Source organism: Dipodomys spectabilis, unplaced genomic scaffold, assembly GCF_019054845.1.
Source record: "Dipodomys spectabilis isolate Male_0828 unplaced genomic scaffold, ASM1905484v1 ptg000054l, whole genome shotgun sequence".
Classification (NCBI taxonomy): Eukaryota; Metazoa; Chordata; class Mammalia; order Rodentia; family Heteromyidae; genus Dipodomys; species Dipodomys spectabilis.
The window spans coordinates 37,906,500-37,927,904 of NW_024870731.1; the positions used below are offsets into that span (position 1 = coordinate 37,906,500).

The 21,405-nt window shown below is 50.7% G+C and overlaps 1 protein-coding gene and 1 long non-coding RNA gene across 6 annotated transcripts in view; one reads left to right on the forward strand and one right to left on the reverse strand.

Annotated features, from left to right (window-relative positions):
- Window positions 1-21,405, forward strand: part of Itpr1 (inositol 1,4,5-trisphosphate receptor type 1) — a 297,583-nt gene that overhangs the window by 264,999 nt on the left and 11,179 nt on the right. For all 5 annotated transcript variants that reach the window (XM_042680110.1, XM_042680115.1, XM_042680112.1 and 2 more), the window contains 4 exons: window positions 941-1,033; window positions 1,991-2,133; window positions 2,539-2,704; window positions 4,982-5,142. In XM_042680110.1, coding sequence (XP_042536044.1) covers window positions 941-1,033; window positions 1,991-2,133; window positions 2,539-2,704; window positions 4,982-5,142 — 563 coding nt within the window. The remainder of the gene's footprint in view (window positions 1-940; window positions 1,034-1,990; window positions 2,134-2,538; window positions 2,705-4,981; window positions 5,143-21,405) is intronic.
- Window positions 14,828-16,004, reverse strand: LOC122108137. The gene is made up of 3 exons (XR_006147477.1): window positions 15,939-16,004; window positions 15,482-15,581; window positions 14,828-15,032 (listed from the first exon to the last, which is right to left on the reverse strand). It is a non-coding gene; the product is annotated as an uncharacterized LOC122108137 (long non-coding RNA).

Here is a 21,405-nt window from a genome sequence, read left to right on the forward strand (position 1 = left end):
CACTTTGCTTAAAGGGTTATGCTGTACATCACATGCTAAGAGTAAGCGGCCGGATCTTTCGTTAATTTATTTACCATTGTTTTAAACCAGTACACCTTTTTGAAAGCATAAGAGTATGCATTCCCTAGGCTTAGTAAATCAACTTCTAGCAATGTATACTTAAGGGGGGGGGGCGGGGCATATTTTTTTCATTAAAAAGTTCATATGTGGTTTAAAATGTGGACAGATGGAACCCGGAGTGGCTAGCAGTGGCTTTCTCCAGGGCCTTTTCCATAGTCAGGTTTTATGGTGAGCTCCTGTGATGTTTATACACGGCAAAAACAGACTTCCAATTTTAAGAATGGAAAACAGCAACCACATACTTGAGTCCTACCCAAGAGCTCTTGTCTCTCGATTACAGCAACTGCCCCTACTTAATGAAAGACATCTGATTTGGGAGCAGGTAGCCAGGCTCCCCGAGTCCCAGGAAGAAACTGAGCGAATGTTGACCACTGAGGCAGGTGGCCCAGTTCTGTCTCTTGGCATGAAACCCGGGGCCAAGCTGACAATGGGCAGCACCGGCCGTCACCCATCTTCAGGCTCTGGACCCTGGCTTTCCTCCTCGTGCCTGGTGATGCTTCTCTCGCAGACCTTTCCTCTCATCTTACTGGAGTCTGTACATTCAGTAGTTTCTGCCTTAAGAGACGCCACAGTTTGTCCTTAAAGTTAGAGAGGTGCTATTTAAGTGCGATGTTTCTAGTAAGCCTACAAGAGTTGACGTTCTTTGGCGGTTTTCCCGTCCAGATCACCAAAGGAAAGTGTAAATCACATCTCTGCTTTGAATTTATATGCAAGATCGGAGGGTGTTATTTATGTAAAGGATTGTTTAATCAGCCGTGAATTGGGGACGTCAAACATTTTAACCATATGCTGTTTGTTACAAAATTCCCTTCTCTCTCAGAAACCAGCGAGAGTTTGGCAAGAGAGTTCCTGTACTCTGATGTGTGCAGGGTGGAGACAGGGGAGAACTGCTCCTCCCCCGCCCCTAAGGAAGGTAGGACACACGGCCGCCTGCCCCACACCAACCCTGACACCCCCCGCAGAGCAGGAGGTGGAAGCAGTTAGAACAGATGCACTGCTCAGACGTGCAGCCGAGTGTCGAAGAGAGATGAGGGGCATTGGGGGCAGAAGGAGGCCACATGGGAAGGAGCATCTGTCTATATCAGGGACCATCTTGTCCTGTGGGGTGTGGGAGGCAGGCAGGTAAATAGCTGATCACCGGAGAGTGTCTCAGAGGCTAGGAATCCAGATGCAGAACAGAGGGACGAGGGTATCATCAGACAGGCCAGGTCTAAACTGAAACACAGGAGTTGTGGGCAAAGGCAGGTGGGTAGATCTTGGAGATAGTGAAAGTAATGTATGTTAAGGCTTCACGGTCAACACAGCAGCTATAGGGAGATGCTAACCATGTGGAAGCTGAGTAGCCGGGCATGATTCAACCAGAGGGTCACATCTTAGGTAAGGAGCAAAGGTCCATCCCGAAGCTGCCTGCAGTTGTTGCCAGGGATGTGATATGATGAGATCTTTGCTTTAGCCAGACTATCCTCACCGTCCCAGAGGAGGGGGCGGGGCGGGGACACAAGGTTCTTCACCCATAAACCAGTGAGATAAACAGCAAAGCCATGCATCCAGCGGAACCGCTGGAAATCCAGCCATGTCTCAGCCCTTACAACCCCACTGTGAAACGCCTTACCCAAGAAGCAAGACGCCTCTAACTCTGAGTACCTAGTAAAACGTATCTGAAGCCTCAGTACTACTGTGTTCACGGGTGTGGTTAGAGCTGGCCATCTGCAAAGACAGGGAACATTTTAGTCTTCATGGAGGGAGGTCAGTACTGAGAGTTTAGTCTTCATAAAAGGAGCTCAGTACTGAGGGCTAAGATGGCCTTAGCTGTGCTAAGACAACTCTAGCGTTCCAAACCAATTTAACTCGTGACTTGCCCTGCCCACAGCGCTGGTGGTCCCCGTGGAGCACACGGAGCAGGACAAGGAGCACACGTGCGAGACCCTGCTGATGTGCATCGTCACCGTGCTGAGTCACGGGCTGCGGAGTGGGGGCGGAGTGGGAGACGTGCTCCGGAAGCCATCAAAGGAGGTGAGTGCATCTGGAAGGAAGGGCGCGGGTGCGGGGGAGGGGCCGGGGGGGGGGGGCTGGGAGCGCAGCGCAGTGGCGCTGCTGGGAACCACTCGCTCCCTTGGTGCCCAGCCCTGTGGGGTGGCCAGCTGCGTGGGCAGGGCGCTGTGCTTCTCCGGTCCCTAGACATAGGTTGTCCCCTTCAGGGTTGGGTCTGCTCTCCCCCCACACGTTTCCAGACATGACCAGAACCTTTGGATTGTATTCCACACTTGGAAAATGCACAGTGTGGACTCTGGGGGGTGAATAGAAGAAGCCATTGTACCCAGTTTAACAAAGGGACATGCACGGGCTCTGCGCGGCAGGAGGCTGCAAGGGGGTCCCCTGACTTGTGCTCCCCCCGCCCCCCCCCCCCCCGTTCCCTAGGAGCCCCTCTTTGCCGCGAGAGTGATCTACGACCTCTTGTTCTTCTTCATGGTCATCATCATTGTCCTCAACCTGATTTTTGGGGTCATCATTGACACCTTCGCCGACCTGAGGAGTGAGAAGCAGAAGAAAGAGGAGATCTTGAAGACCACATGCTTCATCTGTGGTGAGTTCCCTGCCCCGCTTCCTGCCGGTGGTGGGCGTGGCCGGCTGGGTGTGGCTTTGGCAGGGAGCAGTGCTCTACTCTGGCTCTGATTTTTCCAGAAAATACTGGGAGTGTGGATGAATTCTGTACAGCAGACACCCATCTGTCTTAGGAACTAAGTACTAAGAGCAGACATGTCACCACACATCATTTAGGACAAATGCAGAGTGTCTTTGTTCCTGGGCTGCCTCAGTTTCCCTTGGACCCATTCTAAGGGAATTACACAGGCGTATTTCCTCCAGCCTCAGATAGGACCAAACTTTATGTGAAAAAACTTTTTAAAATGTTCCTCTTAGAATATTTATGACGGTGTAGGGCTCGGGCCTTGTGTGACAGACTTGGGTTCTGATCTAGCTCCTGCCACCTACTAGCCACGTGCCCACAGTCTAGTCCCTTACCTTCTTGAGCCTTCCATGTAATTGGTACTGCAATGAGGACTTCTTTGCATTAATGGGCAAAATATAGGAACAGAACACTGTGGACCCCTGGGACTGAGGAGTGATCTGCTCAATAAAGGTGCTACAGTACCCAGGCAGGTCATTTTCAGCCTATCTGCAGGAAATGCATATGGAAATGCCAAGTGGGAGCCGAGTAATCATCTTGTAATTATGCATAATTTAGTTACTAAATATAAATCTCTTCCATATATATTTAAAATGAGTGTTTTCATTTTAAACATTTCAATTCTTCCAACTTTTTTTATTCCCAATCCTGGGGCTTGAACTCTGGGCCTGGGCGCTGTCCTTAAGCTTTTTTTGCTCAAAGCTAGCACTGTATCACTTGAGCACAGCGCTGCTTCCAGCTTTTTGTAGTTAATTGGAGATAAGACTTTCTGCCCTGGCTGGCTTTGAACTGTGATCCTCAGACCTCAGCCTCCTGAGTAGCTAGGATTACAGGTGTGAGCCACTGGCTCACGGCTATCAAACATATTTTTTACACTTTTTTTTTTCCTTCACTTAATTTTAGAGTCACAGAAAAATCATATGGTTAGCACAAAGAATTTCTCCATATTCTTCACACTCCTCACACCAAATTCTCCAGATATGAATACTGTTTCTCTGTTGCTCCATTCACACACACACATTTGAACTATATGGGTGTGAATGACAGAACTCTTACTCCTAAATATCTCAGTGCACATTTCCTAAAGACAAGACTGTTTTCTTACATGTCTATAATATGGTTACCAAATTGAGAAATCAAAACATACTTAGAACTATCATTCCTTCTGGTAATGTCCTTTGCAAGCCGTAGGTTTGGGGTGATACCCAGTCATTGTGTTTGTTTTGGACATTTATAGATTGTCTCCTGATTTGGGCTTTTCTGCCATTTTCTCATGTAGAATTGAAGCTGTGCGTTTTTTTTACAGGAACATCAAGCATGTATCCTCATTCTCTTCTCAATATACCATATCACAAGGCATACAAGTCATCATAACTTGTGATACTGACTTTAAGTTGGTAGTTGCCAAGTTTTAGCCTTCATAGAGTCGTTCTACATGGGGAGATACTTCGATACCTTCTAAATACTCTATGATTTCTCACATTAGACTTTCCAGCTCTAGTTCTTATAACCAGTGATGCTTCTTACCAGAATCCATTATTATATGGTGGCCAAACTACCATATAATGACTTCTTTTATTCTTCTTCTTGCATTTTTAATTTTTTTTCTTTTTTGTGTCAGTCCTGGGGCTTGAAATCAGGGTTTGGGTGTTGTCTCTCAGCTGCTTTTTTTTTTTTTTTGGCCTAACACTAGTGCTCTACCACTTGAGCTCCACTTCCAGCTTTTGAGTGGTTAATTAGAGATAAGAGTTTGCCCAAACTGGCTTTGAACTGCAAGTCTTGGATCTCAGCCTCCTGAGTAGCTAGGATTACAGGCACGAGCCACTGGTGCCTGGTCTTGTCAACTTTTTTAACTGGACATCAGTGGTGTTCACACTTGTAATCCTAACTACTCAGGAGGCTGAAATCAAAAGGATCATAGTTGGAGGCTAACATGGGCAGAAAACTCCCAAGAGATTCCATCTCCAAAATAGCTAGCAAAAAGCAGGACTTAGAGGCATGTCTCAAATAGTAGAACACCAGCCTAACAAGTTTGACGCCCTGAATTCAAATCTAAAACTTTCATCAAAAGAGAGGGACTCCCCCCACCACCCACTTACAGATGTACATGTTTTTGTTTTACTGTATTTTTGCGTTTTTGACTGAGTTGGGCTGGGGCTTCTGTCTCCTTTCTAGGCTTAGAAAGAGACAAGTTTGACAACAAGACGGTCACCTTTGAGGAGCACATCAAGGAAGAGCACAACATGTGGCACTACCTGTGCTTCATCGTCCTGGTGAAGGTGAAGGACTCCACCGAGTACACGGGGCCCGAGAGCTACGTGGCGGAGATGATCAAGGTGAGCGGCACGTGCACAGGGTGGGGGCTGTGGCCCTGGGGACCCCCGGCCTGGCTTCTCAGCTCAGTCCTGCCAGCCCTGGAGAAATGTACACCAGGAAACGGTCATTGCGTGAGGCCTCCCCGTGGGTGAGGGGCCGTGCCCTGTGAGCGCCGTGCTCTCTCGGGGTCCTCAGGACCCCTGCACAGCTGCTGCCGGCCTGTTTCAAAGGAGCAAGTAACAAGGCTCAGAGATTGATTAGCCCAGGACCGGAACTGGTGTCTCAAAACATCAAACTCTACTGCCTCGCTTCCTGTCTGTGTTCATCTTCCTTTCCTCCTGATATCATATATTTTTAAAACACTTTGCTTGAATGAGGCCTGGTCTCTAAGATGGGGGGGCAGGGGGCGGTCGGCGTCTCACAAGCAGCATAATAACGAGGCAGAGTTCCGCATGATTTGTTTGTTTGGGCTCAGCCTGGCCTTCTGGGAACTGCCTTGCTAAGCCTCAGGAAGGATCATTGATGGGAGGAACTGGGGTCAGATTCAGCTTGCTACATGGGAAATGTGGACTGCCGTATCCCAGCCAGAGGGGGCGGGGCAGCGTCTGTCCAGATGTACTGTTCCTCCAGACCTGCGCTCTCCAGGTTCATTAGCATGTTCAGAACCGCGTGACCAAGTGAAGCCTCACAAACAGTAAAAGCAAAGAAGGTTTGGGGAGGTACCTTGGCTCCCGCCCACTGCAGAGAGGGGCTCCACAATTCACTGCCTTCCTCCCAGTGGCCCAGGACCTGAGCGTCCTGCCCGCCCAGCCCTGCTGTGTCTTATGCAGATGTGACTTTAGAGCTTTTCGTGGTAAACTTCCCAACGGTTGCACACCACCCAGGAAGGCCTTGGGCCCTGTTGCACAGCACAGCGGTCAGCCCTGTGGTCAGGCAGGCTTGGGCCTCGTCCAGGCTCAGGAGGGGATACTGTGCGATCTGTACCTTGACGTCCTTTGAGCCTAATTCTGGGGCTTTCAACATTTGAATGCACGTCGAAATCTTCTGGAGATCTCAGTTAAAGCTCAAATTCTGACTCAGCCGGCAGGACTTCACCGTTTCCATGTCTCCTAGGGAGTGCCGTGGCTGCTGGTGCGTGAGTCACCCGCAGAGTAGTAGGAATCCCACAGAGGAGACAGGACACGGTGATTTAGGAGATTACCGTCCAGACGGGCTGTGTGGCTGCTGAGGAGAGAACTCCTGATCCCCGCCGTGCGTGTCCTCTTGCGTACATGCTGTTCTTCCAGGTCCATTGTTGTGTCTGCTCGTTACCATTACCTGACGTGGGGGGTCGGGGGCAGGCCTCACAGCAGAGATGACTTCCCCAAAGCATGTGGAAAGTGAGAAGGTAACACAGGGGCCAGAGACAAGCCGAAGGGAAGGAGGAAAAATGATCACAGAAGGAGGATGGAGAGAAACACACATTCCAAAAGGAAGATGAGGGTTTGTCTGTCCCATTTGGCCGACAAAAGCCAAGCTGAAGGGAAGTGTGTTGCCCATGAATGGCCCAGAAGGGGCTGAGCAGGTGTGTGGAAATCGCATCCACAGTCACGTTGTTCAGAGGGACGGGGAAGGCTCTGGTGGGTGCAGACTCCTGTGGGTAAGGAGACACAACAGGGCAGAGATCAGGACCAGCTTCCACCGGCAAGCAAGATCAAGGCACACTGCCTTCCCTTGAGTGTTTGGCATTGACAAAGAAACCCATTTTGACAGTGCAGATGACACAAACCTGCCACGTCCCGGGCAGCAACCCACACTTTCCTCTGAAGTGTCTGTTGGTTCCCAGTCTTCAGATCTTTCTGGGGCCAGTTCTGAAATTTTCAGATAATCACCTAACACTGCAGTCACTCTGGGGCCTCTGTCTCAATCACAGAGACTTACAGGAGTCTTGTGAGCAGTCACTTGACAGGGATTAAGACAGAGTGACCCCTTGCCTGCCACCCAGCCTGGCCAGAGAACCTCCGCATGCCATTCCAGCATGTTTTCCTGTGCACGCTTGGCTTTGACTGCATGAGATGTCTTGTCAAAACGCCTGACATGAGCTGGCCGCTGGTGCCTCACACCTGTAATCCTAGCTACTCAGGAGGCTGAGATCTAAGGATCGTGGTTTGAAGCCAGCCCAGGCAGGAAAGTCCATGAGATTCTTATTTCCAATTAACTAGCAGAAGTGGCACTGTGGCTCAAAGTGGTAGATCCCTCGCCTTGATCAAAAGAGCTCAGGGACAGCACCTAGGCCCTGAGTTCAAGCTCCACAACTGACAAAAAAAAAAAAAAAAAAAACACCCGACACCAGAGAGTTTTTTAAGTCTGAAGTAGATCAGAGTCGCTGGTGGGCTAGATGTTTTGTGCAGGCCGCCGGGATGCAGAAGAACGTTAGAGCCCTCCCTGCCTCCCCCTCCCCCCAAACAGAGCCATCCTGTCAGCACTGGTGGTGGAGGCTCCACCAGGAGAATAAGCCATAGCAGCCCAGGAATGGGGGTGTTGAGCTGCATTTCCCAGGGAGACTCAAGCCCCTTGGAACCTCAGAACAATGACAGAACAGACTCCATATCAACATTATGTGCTGCGTTAGTCACTCCGTGTCGGCCACCCAACATGGATGTGTGAGGTGCTGTTAAATCCAGACTTGCAAACCAGAAACTCAGGTCAGGAAGGCCTCGGGAGCTGCAAAGCTGTGAGGAGCAGAGCAGAGACTCACAGCTTTGTCGTGGGCTTCCAGATGCTGTCCCTGGGAAGGGAGGGGGGCCTGGGGGCCATCGGCCTGGCCTTCATTTGATCAAGCGGGAACTGCTTCATGGGCCTCAAAACTCACTGCTTCTGGAAGGGGAAATCAGGCAGTCTGGGTGACAAGCCAACCCTGAGAGGACAGAGAAGACACAGCCGGTGAGTGGCAGGAGGGAGGGAAGCAGGGCTTCCCCAGAGCTGTCTTAAAGACAGGCCATTTCCAGGAAAGCCCCAGGTAGCTGATGGCGGAAAGCGGAGGGTGTTTAGTGCTGTCACACATCCTCTTTAGTCCACAGGTTCAGATCCTAAAGCTTCCAAAAGGACTAGAAAGTGAAAGTTGCCAAAAGGCCACCGGGCAGGACCAAGTGGAAAGGCCTTGTGGTCTCAGGGGGAACTTCGTGCAGCTCAGAAGAGCTTCCTGCAGACAGCTGCTTCGCAGATGGCAGCTAGGTTCCACCTCTCCCAAGCCAGCATGGGGCTGCTTAGTGGAGTCTGCCTGGACACCATGTTGAAAAGAATTGTGGGACAGCCAGGCTGACTGAGAGGAAATTGCCTACATTGAGGTGACAGGACCTCTCCCCTCTATAAAGAAAAACAGTGCATCCCTTGCCATCCCTGGAGGGCGAGAAACCCACAGCTGAGAAGTGTTTGCCAGCCATTCATGCACAGATCAATATTTAGTTGTGCATTATAAAAGGGCATATATTTTCTTCCTTCTCCTTTGCTCATCCCCTCTTTCACTGGGTCAAATGAAGGCCAGGCCAATGCCCCCCCAGGCTCCCCTCCCTTCCCAGGGACGGTATCTGGAAGCTCACGATAAAGCTGTGAGTTTCTGCTCTGCTCCCATAGCCTTGCAGCTCCCAAGGCCTTGCTGACCTGAGTTTCCGGTTTGTAAATATGGATTTAACAACACCTCACACATCCATTTCCGGTGGCCATGAAGTAAAATGGAGACCTGGCAGGTGGCAGATGCTCCAGGAAAGAGGTCCTGACCAGTGGTCAGGCTCAAATCACAGGGCCACAAGGTGACCCAAGAGCTGCCAGAAGCTTCCTTTCCTGTAGTTCCAGGACAAGGTGAGGTACTTTGCCAGCGAGAGGAATTAGAAGGAAGATCTTGATTGTTAGAAACTCCTTCCTGTGGGGGGTGGGGGGGAGTCTCCGTGTCTTCCTCTTTTTCGAGTGCTGGAATGTTCTTGACTTTGGAGGCTGGAATGGCTGGTGTTGTCACTCCCTCTCCCCTGCATCTGTCTGAGAGCTGTCCCAGCGTTTCGCGGTGACCTTGTGTATGCCTTTGCTGCCCGAATGTAAGGCTTCCGTTGGTCTGGGAACTGGCGCCTGAGTTCCCCGGCCCCATCCTGAGATGACACTTGACTCCTGGTGGACCTGACGTGGACCCCAGATGGTCAGTACTGAGTGGAGGGCGAGGACCACCGCCCTGGTCCCCTCAGCTCCCAGCGGGCTGCGCATTCCAGGCTGTGGCTGCAGCCGGACCTCACTGAGCCCCGCCTTGTCCTTCCCCGTGGGAACTTGAGTCCTGGTGTGATCCTAAAGAGTTTCAGTTGCCAGCCATTTAAATAAGCACACTTGATTAGCTTTGATCTACATGTAAATTTCCACAATAACTTGTGTGCTGTGTACCTTTTTTTTAGGCATAATTTTAGCACCATTCAACTTTGTTCTCATGCTGTTGAACTGAGAATGTGTGTTGGTCCGTAGATGGTAGTGAGAAAGGCCGTGCTGTTAGACAGAAATGTCATCATGCTACTTTTCCCAAGAGAATTTAAGGCTGCTCAAAGGGCCCATTACTGGTGAGAGATCAGCTCAATGATTTCCAGTGAAGACATACAGCCCCCCCACACACACCTTTTTTAAACTACAGTGAGGAACAGGAGAGTAGATGTTGAATGCTAGAAACTCGGGCAACATTTAAAGGGAGGCTAGTTTTAAAAATAATCATGAAAGTGGCTCATGTAGTAGAGTGCTAGCTAGCCTTGAGCAAAAGAAGCTCAGGGACCGTGCCCAGGCCCTGAGTTCAAGCCCCAAGACTGGCAAAATAAAAAAATAAATAATAAAAAAGATCAAACAGCTTGCCTTGCATGCATGAGGCCCTGGGTTTAATTCCTCAGTACCACATAAGCAGAAAAAGCCAGAAGTGGAGCTGTGGCTCAAGTGGTAGAGCACTAGCCTTGAGCTGAAGAGCTGAGGGACAGCGCCCAGACCCACACACACACACACACAGTAACTGAACCAGAGGCATCTCTTTTGTTCATGAGTAAGGATTTCATCTCTGCACCAGGGATTCTGCCTCTTGGGTGCTGGGAGGTGTGTTTCTGAGTGCACTGAGTATGCAGCCAGGGTGTTCATCTGAGTATTATTTGTCTGTTGATACCTTGGGCTACTGTGGCTTTTTCTGTCCTCCAAGATGTGTCCATTGGTGTGTGCTGAGGATAGGGAAATGCCTAGGGAGGCCCTGCCTCCCCATGGAGCGGCAAGTGGCTCAGAAGTGCCCAGGGCTGCGCTGGAAACGGGCTGCCCTCAGCCGCCAGAGCCAGGGCTGACCGGCTAATAAAGAACAGGTTGTCTTTAATCGGCAGACACGACCACATGCTTTCTGTGCACAACCTCATTACGTCCTCCGTCCTCCACGCAGCCTGGCGGATGGCGTGGTTACTGCCTCTCCTGACACTCAGGAAGGCCAAGCTGCGTCTTCAGGGTCACACGGGAGCTGCTGAGTCAGAACTCAGCCTCACCTGGACTCGCCGGGATAAGATTACCTGTGCGCTCCACCCAGCCCTCGCTCAGGAGCCTGTCCACCCCCTCCCCTTCCCCTTCCTGCCTACCCCAGGACTGGCTCATGTCCCTTGCTCTGGAATTAGCCACATTTAAAACAGGCAGATAAGGAAGGCCCAGTGTGGGTAGGGGAGAAGAATGTGAAAGAGGATCTCCTGAGTACTGCTGACTGGCTGATGCATAAATCAGCAGGACTGGAGCCTTGGGGTTGGATGGGGCCTGGTCCTCCCAGCTGCTGCCTGACCCCCCCCCCCAGGGGACCACCTCACGTGCCCCAGGGAGTGTCAGACAGGAGAGGCTGGAGGGCCCATCCCATTCTAGCTGAGCGTTGATCTGGGATAGGTGTTCATTCTCACTTGCTCCCATATTACAAAGCACTGTTGCCCTTACTTACACTTGTGACAAGGAATAGATGTCCCTTGGTGGCCAGATCTGTGGGGTGTGGGGCTGTCTGAACTTCCAGGGCTGGGGCTGGGCAAGGAGCAGGGAGCAGACATAGCCCAGCGGAGCTAACACGCCCGGTGACTCACCCCACTGAGCGTAACTCCTGAACAATTACACACAAGAATGTCTAATCCGTTGCTCTGTAAGCCCGATACTGGCTGAGGCAGCCACTTCTCAGGTCAGGGGGTGCTGCCACACAGGAAGGCAGGCCCCATCACCATTCCTGCAAAATAAAAGGTCTTCCTAAACAAATGCCTTATGTGTCAGGAAAGCAATGTAAGAGAGACTTTTTTCCTTAAAAAAAAAAAAAAAAAGCACATTTACCAGGTAAATTATCCAAGCACGTAAGTTTTATGTGTCTTTGATAAGGAGACGTGGAAGCAAAAGAATCAGCAAGCAACGCATGCTAACAAGGGCAAAAGATGGAAACGGGAAGTGAACACCTCTGTCCCTCCCTTCTGTCTGAAAGCGGAACTGGCCAGCGTCTTGCACTTTTAGTAACCCCAGCCAGAGGAGGTGCTATAAAATGTGCAGACAGGCAGGGAGGGCGGCTTCCTGCTGGCCAGGGCAGTAAGTTGAGGGACTGGAGGAAGTAACTCAGGATGGACATGGTGCGGAGGGATTGTAATTAGACAGGACAAGGCCCTGGTTGTGGGAAGAACCCATGGCCGTGGAGAGCCATCCTGAGAGAGCTCAGGACACCAGGACAGAGGAAGGAGAGTGCCGCAGAGCGGGCACCCACCCCCACCCACCTGCTCCTCCTTGCCTTAGATAGCCCTGCTCCGAGCTTCTTACGCAGCGGGCAGCAGGTGTGGGTGGTTGGCATCCGACACTTGACAGCCTGTGCTTCAGTGCAGCCCTGACAGGTTTGGACTTTGGTTTGGGAATGCCAAAGGGGATCCTGGGAAGTCAAGAGTACCCTGATGAAACTCCTGGGGCCACAGGTGTGGATGCTTCGGTGTAGACAGCACCCAAGAGACAGCGTGTGTCTAACCCACCGGTGTGGATGCTTCGGTGTAGACAGCACCCAAGAGACAGCTGTGTGTCTAACCCAGGAGGCCGCAAGCATCGGGTGAATGTCACCCCGGCTCTTGACAGCGTAGCCCTGGGTGAGGACACAGCCTGTGATTCCCAGAACACCTCCTGAAGTTAGCTGACACCACGGCCGCAGGGTTCCAGAATATCAGAGGGAGAGAGGAGTGGAGAGGGATTTGGCCCTGGCTTCACGGTGGCTGGAAACTGTGTGTCAGCGTCCCGAGGCACCGCAGCCAGCCAGCCACCCGGCCCGCCGGCGCTGACCCTCCGCACTTGAGCTTGCGTCCCTCTCAGTGGCAGCTGCACAAAGCAGTCGCTGAGCCCAGGTCTCCCCGCCCAGGCTCCTGACAACGTTCTGTCCGCTAGTCTGGAGGAGTGAAGTCACCCCTGGTCCTTCTCCTGCCACCTCCCCTTCTGTCAGGAAGCCCTGCTCCTGCCCTGAGCTGGCCACTCTGGGTTCTCCCCATTCGTCGGCTAGGAACAGAACTCTCATCCGCCCTAAAGGCATTGAGGTGCAAAACCAGGGCTCAGGGAATCTGGTTTACTGAAGGTTCCGGTGTGTGAGAATTCAGAATATGAGGACCATGGCTAGAGAAGGTTAGGTTGACCAGCAGGAAGCCGGTTTGTTCATACTCTAGGCATTGGCATAGACACACATTCCCCTAACGCTCCGCCTCCTTGCCTTGAACCTCCCCTGCCTGTGTCTCCCTCCCCTGGGGTACCCCACTTGACCCTTCCAATCTAGACCTCCTATCCATGCCTTAACTTCTGCATTTTCTGTTCAATCAGAGTAATACCTTTGCTAGAGCTAGACTATAGTGTCCACTGGAGTTGTGCAGCCATTTAAAAACTGTCCTGTGTACTTAAAACCTGTGGCTCACACCTGTACTCCCAAGTGGGAGGCTGTCGCCAGAGGATCTTGAGTTCAAAGCTAAGACAGAAAGCCCTGCTGCACTCGTGGAAATCATTGGCCACGGGTGAGCTGTTCCCCAGACACCACGAGGCCTGAGAGGAAGTCAGATCCTAGCAAGAACGAGAACTTCAACCTGGGAAATGTTCCGAATCAGAGAACTGTTTTCATTCAGTTCATCTCTCCAGAATTCTCCCCCAGTCTTCACAGCAGCGCCAGGAAACGTGAGAATGAGGACCTGAGCACCTGGCTTCGGGCTTCCTGTGGGGTGGAAGGGACTAAATATTTGGGGTCAGAGTTCAGGGGGCAGGAAGTAGAAAATGAGGGGCCTAGGAGGAGCTGTACCTGGCAAGTGAACTCGGTCACTTCCAGACACACAGCTGGTTGGCACAGCCCCACCTGGGGCCCCGGGGTGCCACTCACCTTGTGAAGCCTGTGGACGGAGATAAAGACAGGCCATGTGCCTGGCATATTAGGAAAGAGCCGATGGCGTCTGTGTGTCCGTGTGTGAAGGTGAGGGGAAAGGTGAGCACTTTCCCCAAAGCAAACAATCGAACTGTTAGTATATGAAACTAGCAGGTCAGTGTTGGAAACTAATGGAATCTAGTAAGAATGGATGAAAATTGCTATTAAAAACAACACCGCCGACGCCGCCGACACCATAACCACAGGGAATGTCCTGGTCGATTTTTCAGCTAATTGAAAAATGCAAGGACGTGGCCTAAGCAAAATACCATGAGGCGGCTGGGAGGTTGGTTTGGCAAAAGAGCGACTTAGTCTCCGGATTGCTCTTTCTTAGGAATCTCACAACAGGCCAACCCTGCCCCGGCCCAGCCCAGGCAGCTGCGCGCCTTCCTCTCTGCTCCTCTGACCTCTGGTCTCCTCCGGGTGGCAGCCCCAGGTGCCCCGGATCCAGCTGTGCCATGCCAGGTGGCGAGGCCTGCTTTCTCACGGTGCCCGCGGGTACCCAGGGTGCATTTCACCTGTGGCCCCGGAATGACTTGGAGGAATGAGTCTGCAGCTGGCGCTTCGCAGGGATTTCATCAGAAAAGGGTGCGGTTCCCTGGGCTGGCACTAGCCAGTCTTTGTTACATTGTATCATCCAAGAACAACTATTAACCAAGTCTGGGAAGGGTAATTGGTCACTGCAACCCAGCTGACGGTTATATAACTGTGGCCTATTTTGGTAATGTCATTCAGAGCTCCAACACAGAAACAGGCTGACACCCCAACTTGTGAGCAGCTTGGACAGTGCTCAAAGGTTGGGTTGGTTTAAAGAGAGATGGGGGGAAGGGAGGGAGAGGGAGAGGAAAGAAAGAAATTAGTATCTCTGAAAGAGAAATTAGCTTCCAGAGGAGTGGTGCACGGATCCTGGTTGATAACCTGCATCAGGGGCTAACTCTGTGACCTTGGGCGGTGACATTACTGTGTATAATGCTGTGCATAACGGCTTACAGTTTCCAGGACACGTTCACAGTCATTCGATCCTAACAGTAACCAAGTACAAGTACAGTAGCTGCTGATTTCTGTGTGTATGTGAGGGAGAGGGGGAGAGAGAGCGCGCCATGAGTTGAAGGAGCTGACTCATTCACTCCGCTGTGTATACTCAGAAGTCACACCAGACTCTCCTCGGCTTCCAGCCCCATCCTGGAGCTCTTGCTGCCGTGGCCGTGTCACAGACCGCGCCTGAGCTGTGCAGGGTCTGCAGAACACGGGATTTTCAGAGGCGCGGCAGCCATCTTCTAAATAAGACTTTTTTTTTTTTTTTTTTGAGCAATGTCAGGTTTACAGAAAAATGGAGCAGAAAATGCAGCCTGCCCCGTGACCCTTTGTCTGCCTCCCTTCCCCCGTGTGCCCGCTTGTTAAAGTCTTGAATCACTGAGTATACACGCGTGATACACAAATACTGGTCCACTGTTAGTTTTGAAGTCCATCGTTGACATCAGGGTCATCTCGGTGTTGCATATTCTATGCATTGGGAGGAATGTATGTCACCAATCTACTTTACAGTTTCAGGAACACTAAACCACTGCTCTGGAATCATCTGTGCCTCCTGTCCATGTCTTCCTCTCCCCCCATCCCACTCCTCCCCTATCCATCCTCCCCCTCCCCCCTCCATCTTGTCCTCCTCCTGCTTGTCAATCCCATCCCCCTCACTCCTGTCTATCCCCTCCCCCTCCCCTCCCCCATCCATCCCCTCCCCCTCCCCCATCCATCCCCTCCCCCTTCTTCCCGTCCATTCCTTTCTCCCCTCTTGAGCCTCTGGTACCACTTACCATGTCCAAACTTTGGGGGGGGGGGGTTGTTCGTGATTTTTTTCTAACATATAAATTTCAGTTGAGCATCATGATCATCATGATCAAGAGATTCTGGCTTGTTTGTTACTGTAGCCTTAGGGGGGAAATGAGCTTCGTTACCTAGGTCACCAAAGAGGTGAGTTCGAGCACACCGAGGGTCCTGCACCCTGCCTTCGCAAAGTTAGGTGTCAGCGTCAGTCCTGCCCATCCTCTTCCTCCTCTGGAAAAAGGGCCGTTCCCAAGGGATTGAGCACGTGGGAATGAAGGGTCCCCTCCCCCCCACTCACTCCTGTCTCACTTTTGCTTGCTAAGAAAAACAGGAAGAAATGCAGCTGCCACTGGACTGAAAAGATGGTCTAGAATCTGCCTAGAGGAAGGAGCTGGTCCAGGCTCAATGAGCCACAGCCCCTTTTATCTGGAACCCTCTTCTCATGACTCATAATTCTTTCACCCTCCCCTCCCCTCTTCCCCCCCCCACCCCAAACTTTTTTTTCTAGTGAGATTTATAGGCCATTAAAGTAACCGTGGATTCAGCCATTCACATCCGACTCTTTAGGAGATCAACTGAATTCCCTACCTGAGCAGACTGTCTGAGTGATGGTTCTCAGGAGTCTTTCTTGGAACAGCCTCTTCACTTGAACCTGGGAAGAAAAAAAAACTCAGAATAATTAGCCTTTGCATCAGACCATCCAGCACCTTTCTCTACCACCCTTCCTCCCTCCCTCCTTCCTCCTCTTCCTCTTTGCCTCCCTCCCTCCCCCCCCCCCCTTTCCAGTCAAGGACGTTGAAGAGGCTGGTCAGTGCCACCCCTGGGTGTAACACCTCAGCGTGTGCCTTTGCAGGGACTTTTCCAGCTTTACCTAGAAGAGAACTAAGCAGAACCTCGGGGCTTGTGGTCAGCCGGCTTCCGGCTGTGGCTTCAGTTAGTTTGTCTGCTCTGACAGAGGAAACCCTTGCAGTGACGGGAACAGCCCGGCCTGGCCGGATTGTAGCCGGACCAGGGCAGACAGTGCCTCATGACATTGGCATGTGAGCTGCCAGTAGCAAGGAGAGTTAGGGAAGCTCCGAGGGGTTGTCTCAGACCCAGAGAGACAGATGCTCTGTGGCCCCACAATCCACGCCCCCCCCCCCCGCCCACCTCAAACACGTACTCATCCCAAAAGAGTTCACATACACACAAAATGTCTTAGTCAAAGATTAGAGTTTTTTTTCCCCAAAAAACTACACTGAAGCCAAGACAGTGAGCCATAGTTTTGATCCTGAATAGATATTTTTTTTTCTGGCACGATTATGCAAACACTGCTAGGCCTTCAGACTCAGGCTGGTGGAGAGCTGCGGGTGACAGGCTTTGCTGGAATAATTTAGCACTCAGACAAGCTCAGCATTTTCTAAGCAATCCTTAGCTGAATAGAAAGTCACAGGATTTAGGTGTTCTCTCTCTGCTCCCACACTAGAGATTGGAATAGTCTAAACATTTTAATTTGGAGCTGTAGATTTTCTGTGCCGAGCCGAACCTGTTGGTGAGGAGCGTTACACCACAGTGAATGAGCAGGATGCAAAACCAACTGGAAATTGAGAGAGCAGTCTGGCTAGAACTGCTAATTAATTTTAACTACTGGGTAATTTGATATTTGACTTGACAGGCCAGATGATTATTTAATTAAAATACTGGCAGTGCTGCGTGCTGGTGGCTCACGCCGGTAATCCTAGCTCCTCTGGAGGCTGAGATCCAAGGATCATGGTTCAAAGCCAACCCAGGCAGAAAAGTCCATGGGACTATTATCACCAGTGAACCACCACAAAGAAAACCGGAAGTAGAGCCATGGTTCAAGTGGTAGAGCACCAGCCCTGAGCCAAAAAGCTAAGGAACAGTGCCCAGGCCATGAATTCAAGCCCCTAGTACTGGCACTAAAAAAAATAATAAAATACTAGCAATAGCTAGGATCTCAAATTTGGGAGTCTACAGATTTCAGAGCAGGCTACCCAGGCTGCTTGGATTCTGTGTAGTGTGAGTTAGGAACTTGTGGGATCCTTCCTGCACCAGCTTTTCATTATGAGGAATTGAAGGAGGTGGTAGGGGTGACTGGTGAAACTCCAGTTCTTCTTTTGCTGTTCTTCCTTTGTGTCTAAGGTCTCTGACTGGACCATGGAGGATGAAGGCATCTTCCCAGGGTCAGAGTTTATGGCCCCGAGAAGCCTGTAACCTTTCCAGGGGGAGGGGGGGTTCTCTTGACATCTTTACAGTTAGCTGCAGTTTCATGCTTTACTCCAGGTCCTTGGGGTAGGGTGTGCAGGTGTTAGGCGTTGTCCCTTAGCTGTTTCTGCCCAAGGCTGGCGTCCTACCACTTGGGCCACACCTCTACTTCTGCCTTTTTGGTAATACAGGGTCTCACAGACTTTTCTGCCTGGGCTAAACCTGCAGATAGGATCCTCAGATGCATTATCGCTGCCTATGTACTCCTGCCATAGAACCTGCATGTCCCAGGATTACAGATGTGCGAGTATAGCCACACAAATCAAGGGGAAAGCATGTCGATTTCAGTCCTCTCCTTCACTACGGGAGCAGGTGGTGGCCTTGGTGACCAGTGGCCCCTTTCGCACAGTCAGCACTCACTGGCAACTTGTGTCTTGGAGCCAGAGCTTCTCCAGAGGCAAAGCCCACAGCCTGAGCCCTGCTCTAGACCATGGCCATGGGATAGTCCTTGAACTAATGCACGCTGCAGGCCGGACCTGCATCCTTCTCCTCTTTGGATCTTCAGCGCTTGGCCCTGAGCTAGGCACAGAAACTATCAGGGCACCGGTGACTCGCATTTGTCATCCTAGCTACTTAGAAGTCTGAGATCTGAGAGCCACCATTCAAAGCCAACCCCAGGCAGGAAAGCCTGCTAGACTGGTTATCTCCAGTTAACCACCAAAAATTCAGAAATGGAGCCGTGGTTCAAGTGGTAGAGTGCTAGTGTTGAGCACAAAAACTCAGGGACAGTGCCCAGTCTCCTGAGTTCAAGACTCATACACATACACATACACATTCAGGAAGTGGAAGAAGCCTGCATTTTGTGTTTGTTCAGAGACAGTCCTTGCTGGGAGGAAGGGGTAGAAATCACACACGCCAGGAAAGAAGATGGAAATCTACCACAGAAAGCAATTCTCATTCTTACCTGTCATTATACAGTCATTTGTTATTAGGATTAGGAAGCGATACTGCTCCCTGAACTTGAAGCTGTGTGCAGACTCACGCATGGATCTTCTGGAATTTTCTGAGGACCTCATTCATGCAGTCTCCTTTGGAAATGTGCATTTCCTATTTTTATGGAGGGTCTGCTAAGCAAATGAACATATGAGAGGTTGGAGAGCCAAATTTCTGATGAATTCACTAACATTTCTAGGCTGCGCAGCATATAACCACACATCAGTAAGAAGTTACAACAGGTGAGTCCTTGTTCCTTGCTAACTCCGTGTTCTGATGAGGCAGAACATCCTCACCCCGGTCTCTCCCTCCCCTCTCTTTCCCTCCCCACCCCATGCTTTTCACTAATGAGCCAGTCTCCCTCATATCACCCCCAGCTCCAGCTACTCCGGTGTTTCCTCCACCTCTGCCCCTTTGGCACCAGCAGAACCAAGAACTGACCTTCCTCGGGCCTGCCCCTTTCACAGAGAGGGTTCTAGACATCCACTTGCTGGCAGTTGGTTCTGTCTTTTAATGGTCCTCTCCACTGCTGTGTAGCGTGCTTGTTTTCTTTCTTTCTAGATCTCCACTCCTCAACTGAGGAGCCCTGTCTCCTTTTAGGTATCCAAGCCATTTCTCCCTTCAAGATGTCCGGGAGGCAGCAACCGGGACTGTCTTGGAAGCTCATGCTTATATCTTGTACTGAGATACCATTATATCTTTCTGTTGTATCCCATGAGCCAAGCATGTGGAGATCCAGAAGGATCTGTAAAATTTGTTACATTTTTTAAAAATACTTTCAAGGCTTATACTTGTTATGTGAATTCAAGTTAAGTATTAAATATCCCCAGTTATCCTCGGTTATAACTTACAATTGGCAAGCACTAGATAATTCTCAGGATCTCCTATAGAAAACAGCCACTCACTGGGTGTAGGTGACTCATGCCTGTAATCCTAACTACTCAGGAGGCTGATCTGAGGATTAGTGTTCGAAGCCAGCCCGGGCAGGAAAGTCTATGAGACCCTTATCTCCAATTATGACCAAAAAGCTGGAAGTGGAGCTGTGGCTCAAGTGATAGAGTGCTAGCTTTTGGCTAAACAGCTCAGGGACAGTGCTCAGCCCCTGAGCACAAGCGCCAGGACTGGCCAAAAAAAAGAAAGTAGTCATTAGTCTGACCTCTACCCTGGGGCCACGTCACTCTCCCTTTTGAAGCCTCGGTTTGCTTGCATTGTGCACACAGAGGTGGCATGCAGGGGTAAGACAGCGGATGGGCACATTCTGTCATATCTTAATGGGTGGTGTGCCCGGAGACTGCACAGAGTCAGACAGTGCAAATGGACTTCTTGGTGTTTCCTCTTCAGTGTATTCCCCCGACATTTCTAACAGTCCACAGTGGGTAGCTTGGACCTCTGGCAGCTGGGGTTGGCCTTCCCTGGGTGTGCAGCTTTGAGTGTTGACTGCCGGATTGGTCGTCATTGTCTCTTCCTCTCACGGGCTGGTTAGCTAGTGGCAGGGGCTGTTCACCCCTGTCGCCCCTCCGCGATGCTGCCTTCTGGAACACTGGGCATCACATACTCTTGATCATGGGGATATTATTCTCTTGGTGGGCAGATGGATGGACAATGACTCTAACCAGTGCTAGGTCAACTGCGGCTTTATAGTAGAGAGCTAGTGACTTCTCTAGCAAAGAAACACTTCAGAATTTTTTTTATTTTTATTTATTTATTTAGTCAGTTGTGGAGCTTGAACTCTGGACCTGGGTGCTGTCCCTCAGCTCTTCAACTCAAGGTGAACACTCTACCATTTGAGCCACAGCGCCACTTCCAGTTTTCTGGTGGTTTATTGGGGTTCAGAGTCTCACGGACTTTCCTGTCTGGGCTGGCTTTGAACCATGATCCTCAGATCTCGGCCTCTGAGTAGCTGGGATGACAGGCCCGACTCACCAGTGCCCACTGCAGGTGTAGAAGGCAGCCTCTGAAACATGGGCTATTTTGTTGAATGATTTTTTGCCCATGACTCTACAGGCACAGACTTGAAGTCACATGCCAGTCACGTGCTTCTGTCCATTCGGGAAGGTAGGAACTGCATTTTGTCCTCCAGTGTTGGCTGCAAACTGCACAGGCCACTGTTTAAGCCTAGATGATCAGGGTCCATGCAGGAATGAGTCCATCCCTGTATCCTTCCAACCTTCCGCTGCCAGTGCTGCCTCCCAAGAGGCAGCGGAGCAGTGAGCTCCCGGTAGTTGGTGCACCCTCCTGGCGTCTTACTCAGTTGCTCTCAAATCCACGTGATGCCCCAGTGAAAGGTGGTTTGCCCTCTGAAATTTTGTGTAACTGGTTCTTCTACCTTACGCGATTGCCTTGGGTCAGAACAGCTGAATGATCTCACTCGATGTGTGATATATAGGCTCATGGAATTTTTGCTTTTTATGTTAACTATGCTGATGCCTTCTATTAGAAACAGCAGAGGTTGGGAAACTCTGGCCATGGGCCAAAGCCGGTCTGCCACCGCCATTTTGAAATGCTTCATTAGAATATTTCCACGTCTATTTCCTTATATATTACCGGGCAGAGGCGGGGGGGGGGAGGGGGGGAAGGGTATATACTAGCCTAGTAGTTGTATAGTTGTAACAGAGACCATATGGTCCTTAAAGCCAAAAATATTTACCTCCAGAAAATATTGACTGTACTAATATACTAATGTGGCTGACTCATAAGATGCATAACGTGACAATACTACTTTCTCTGTGTGTGGTCCAGCCATGTGGTCCAGGTGAGAATGATAGCAAACAGATCTAGAATGAATCCCTTTTTGTCCCTGGCTCCTGTTGCTTAGACTTCACTTACGGTGAGAAATACCATTCACATGTATAAGTAA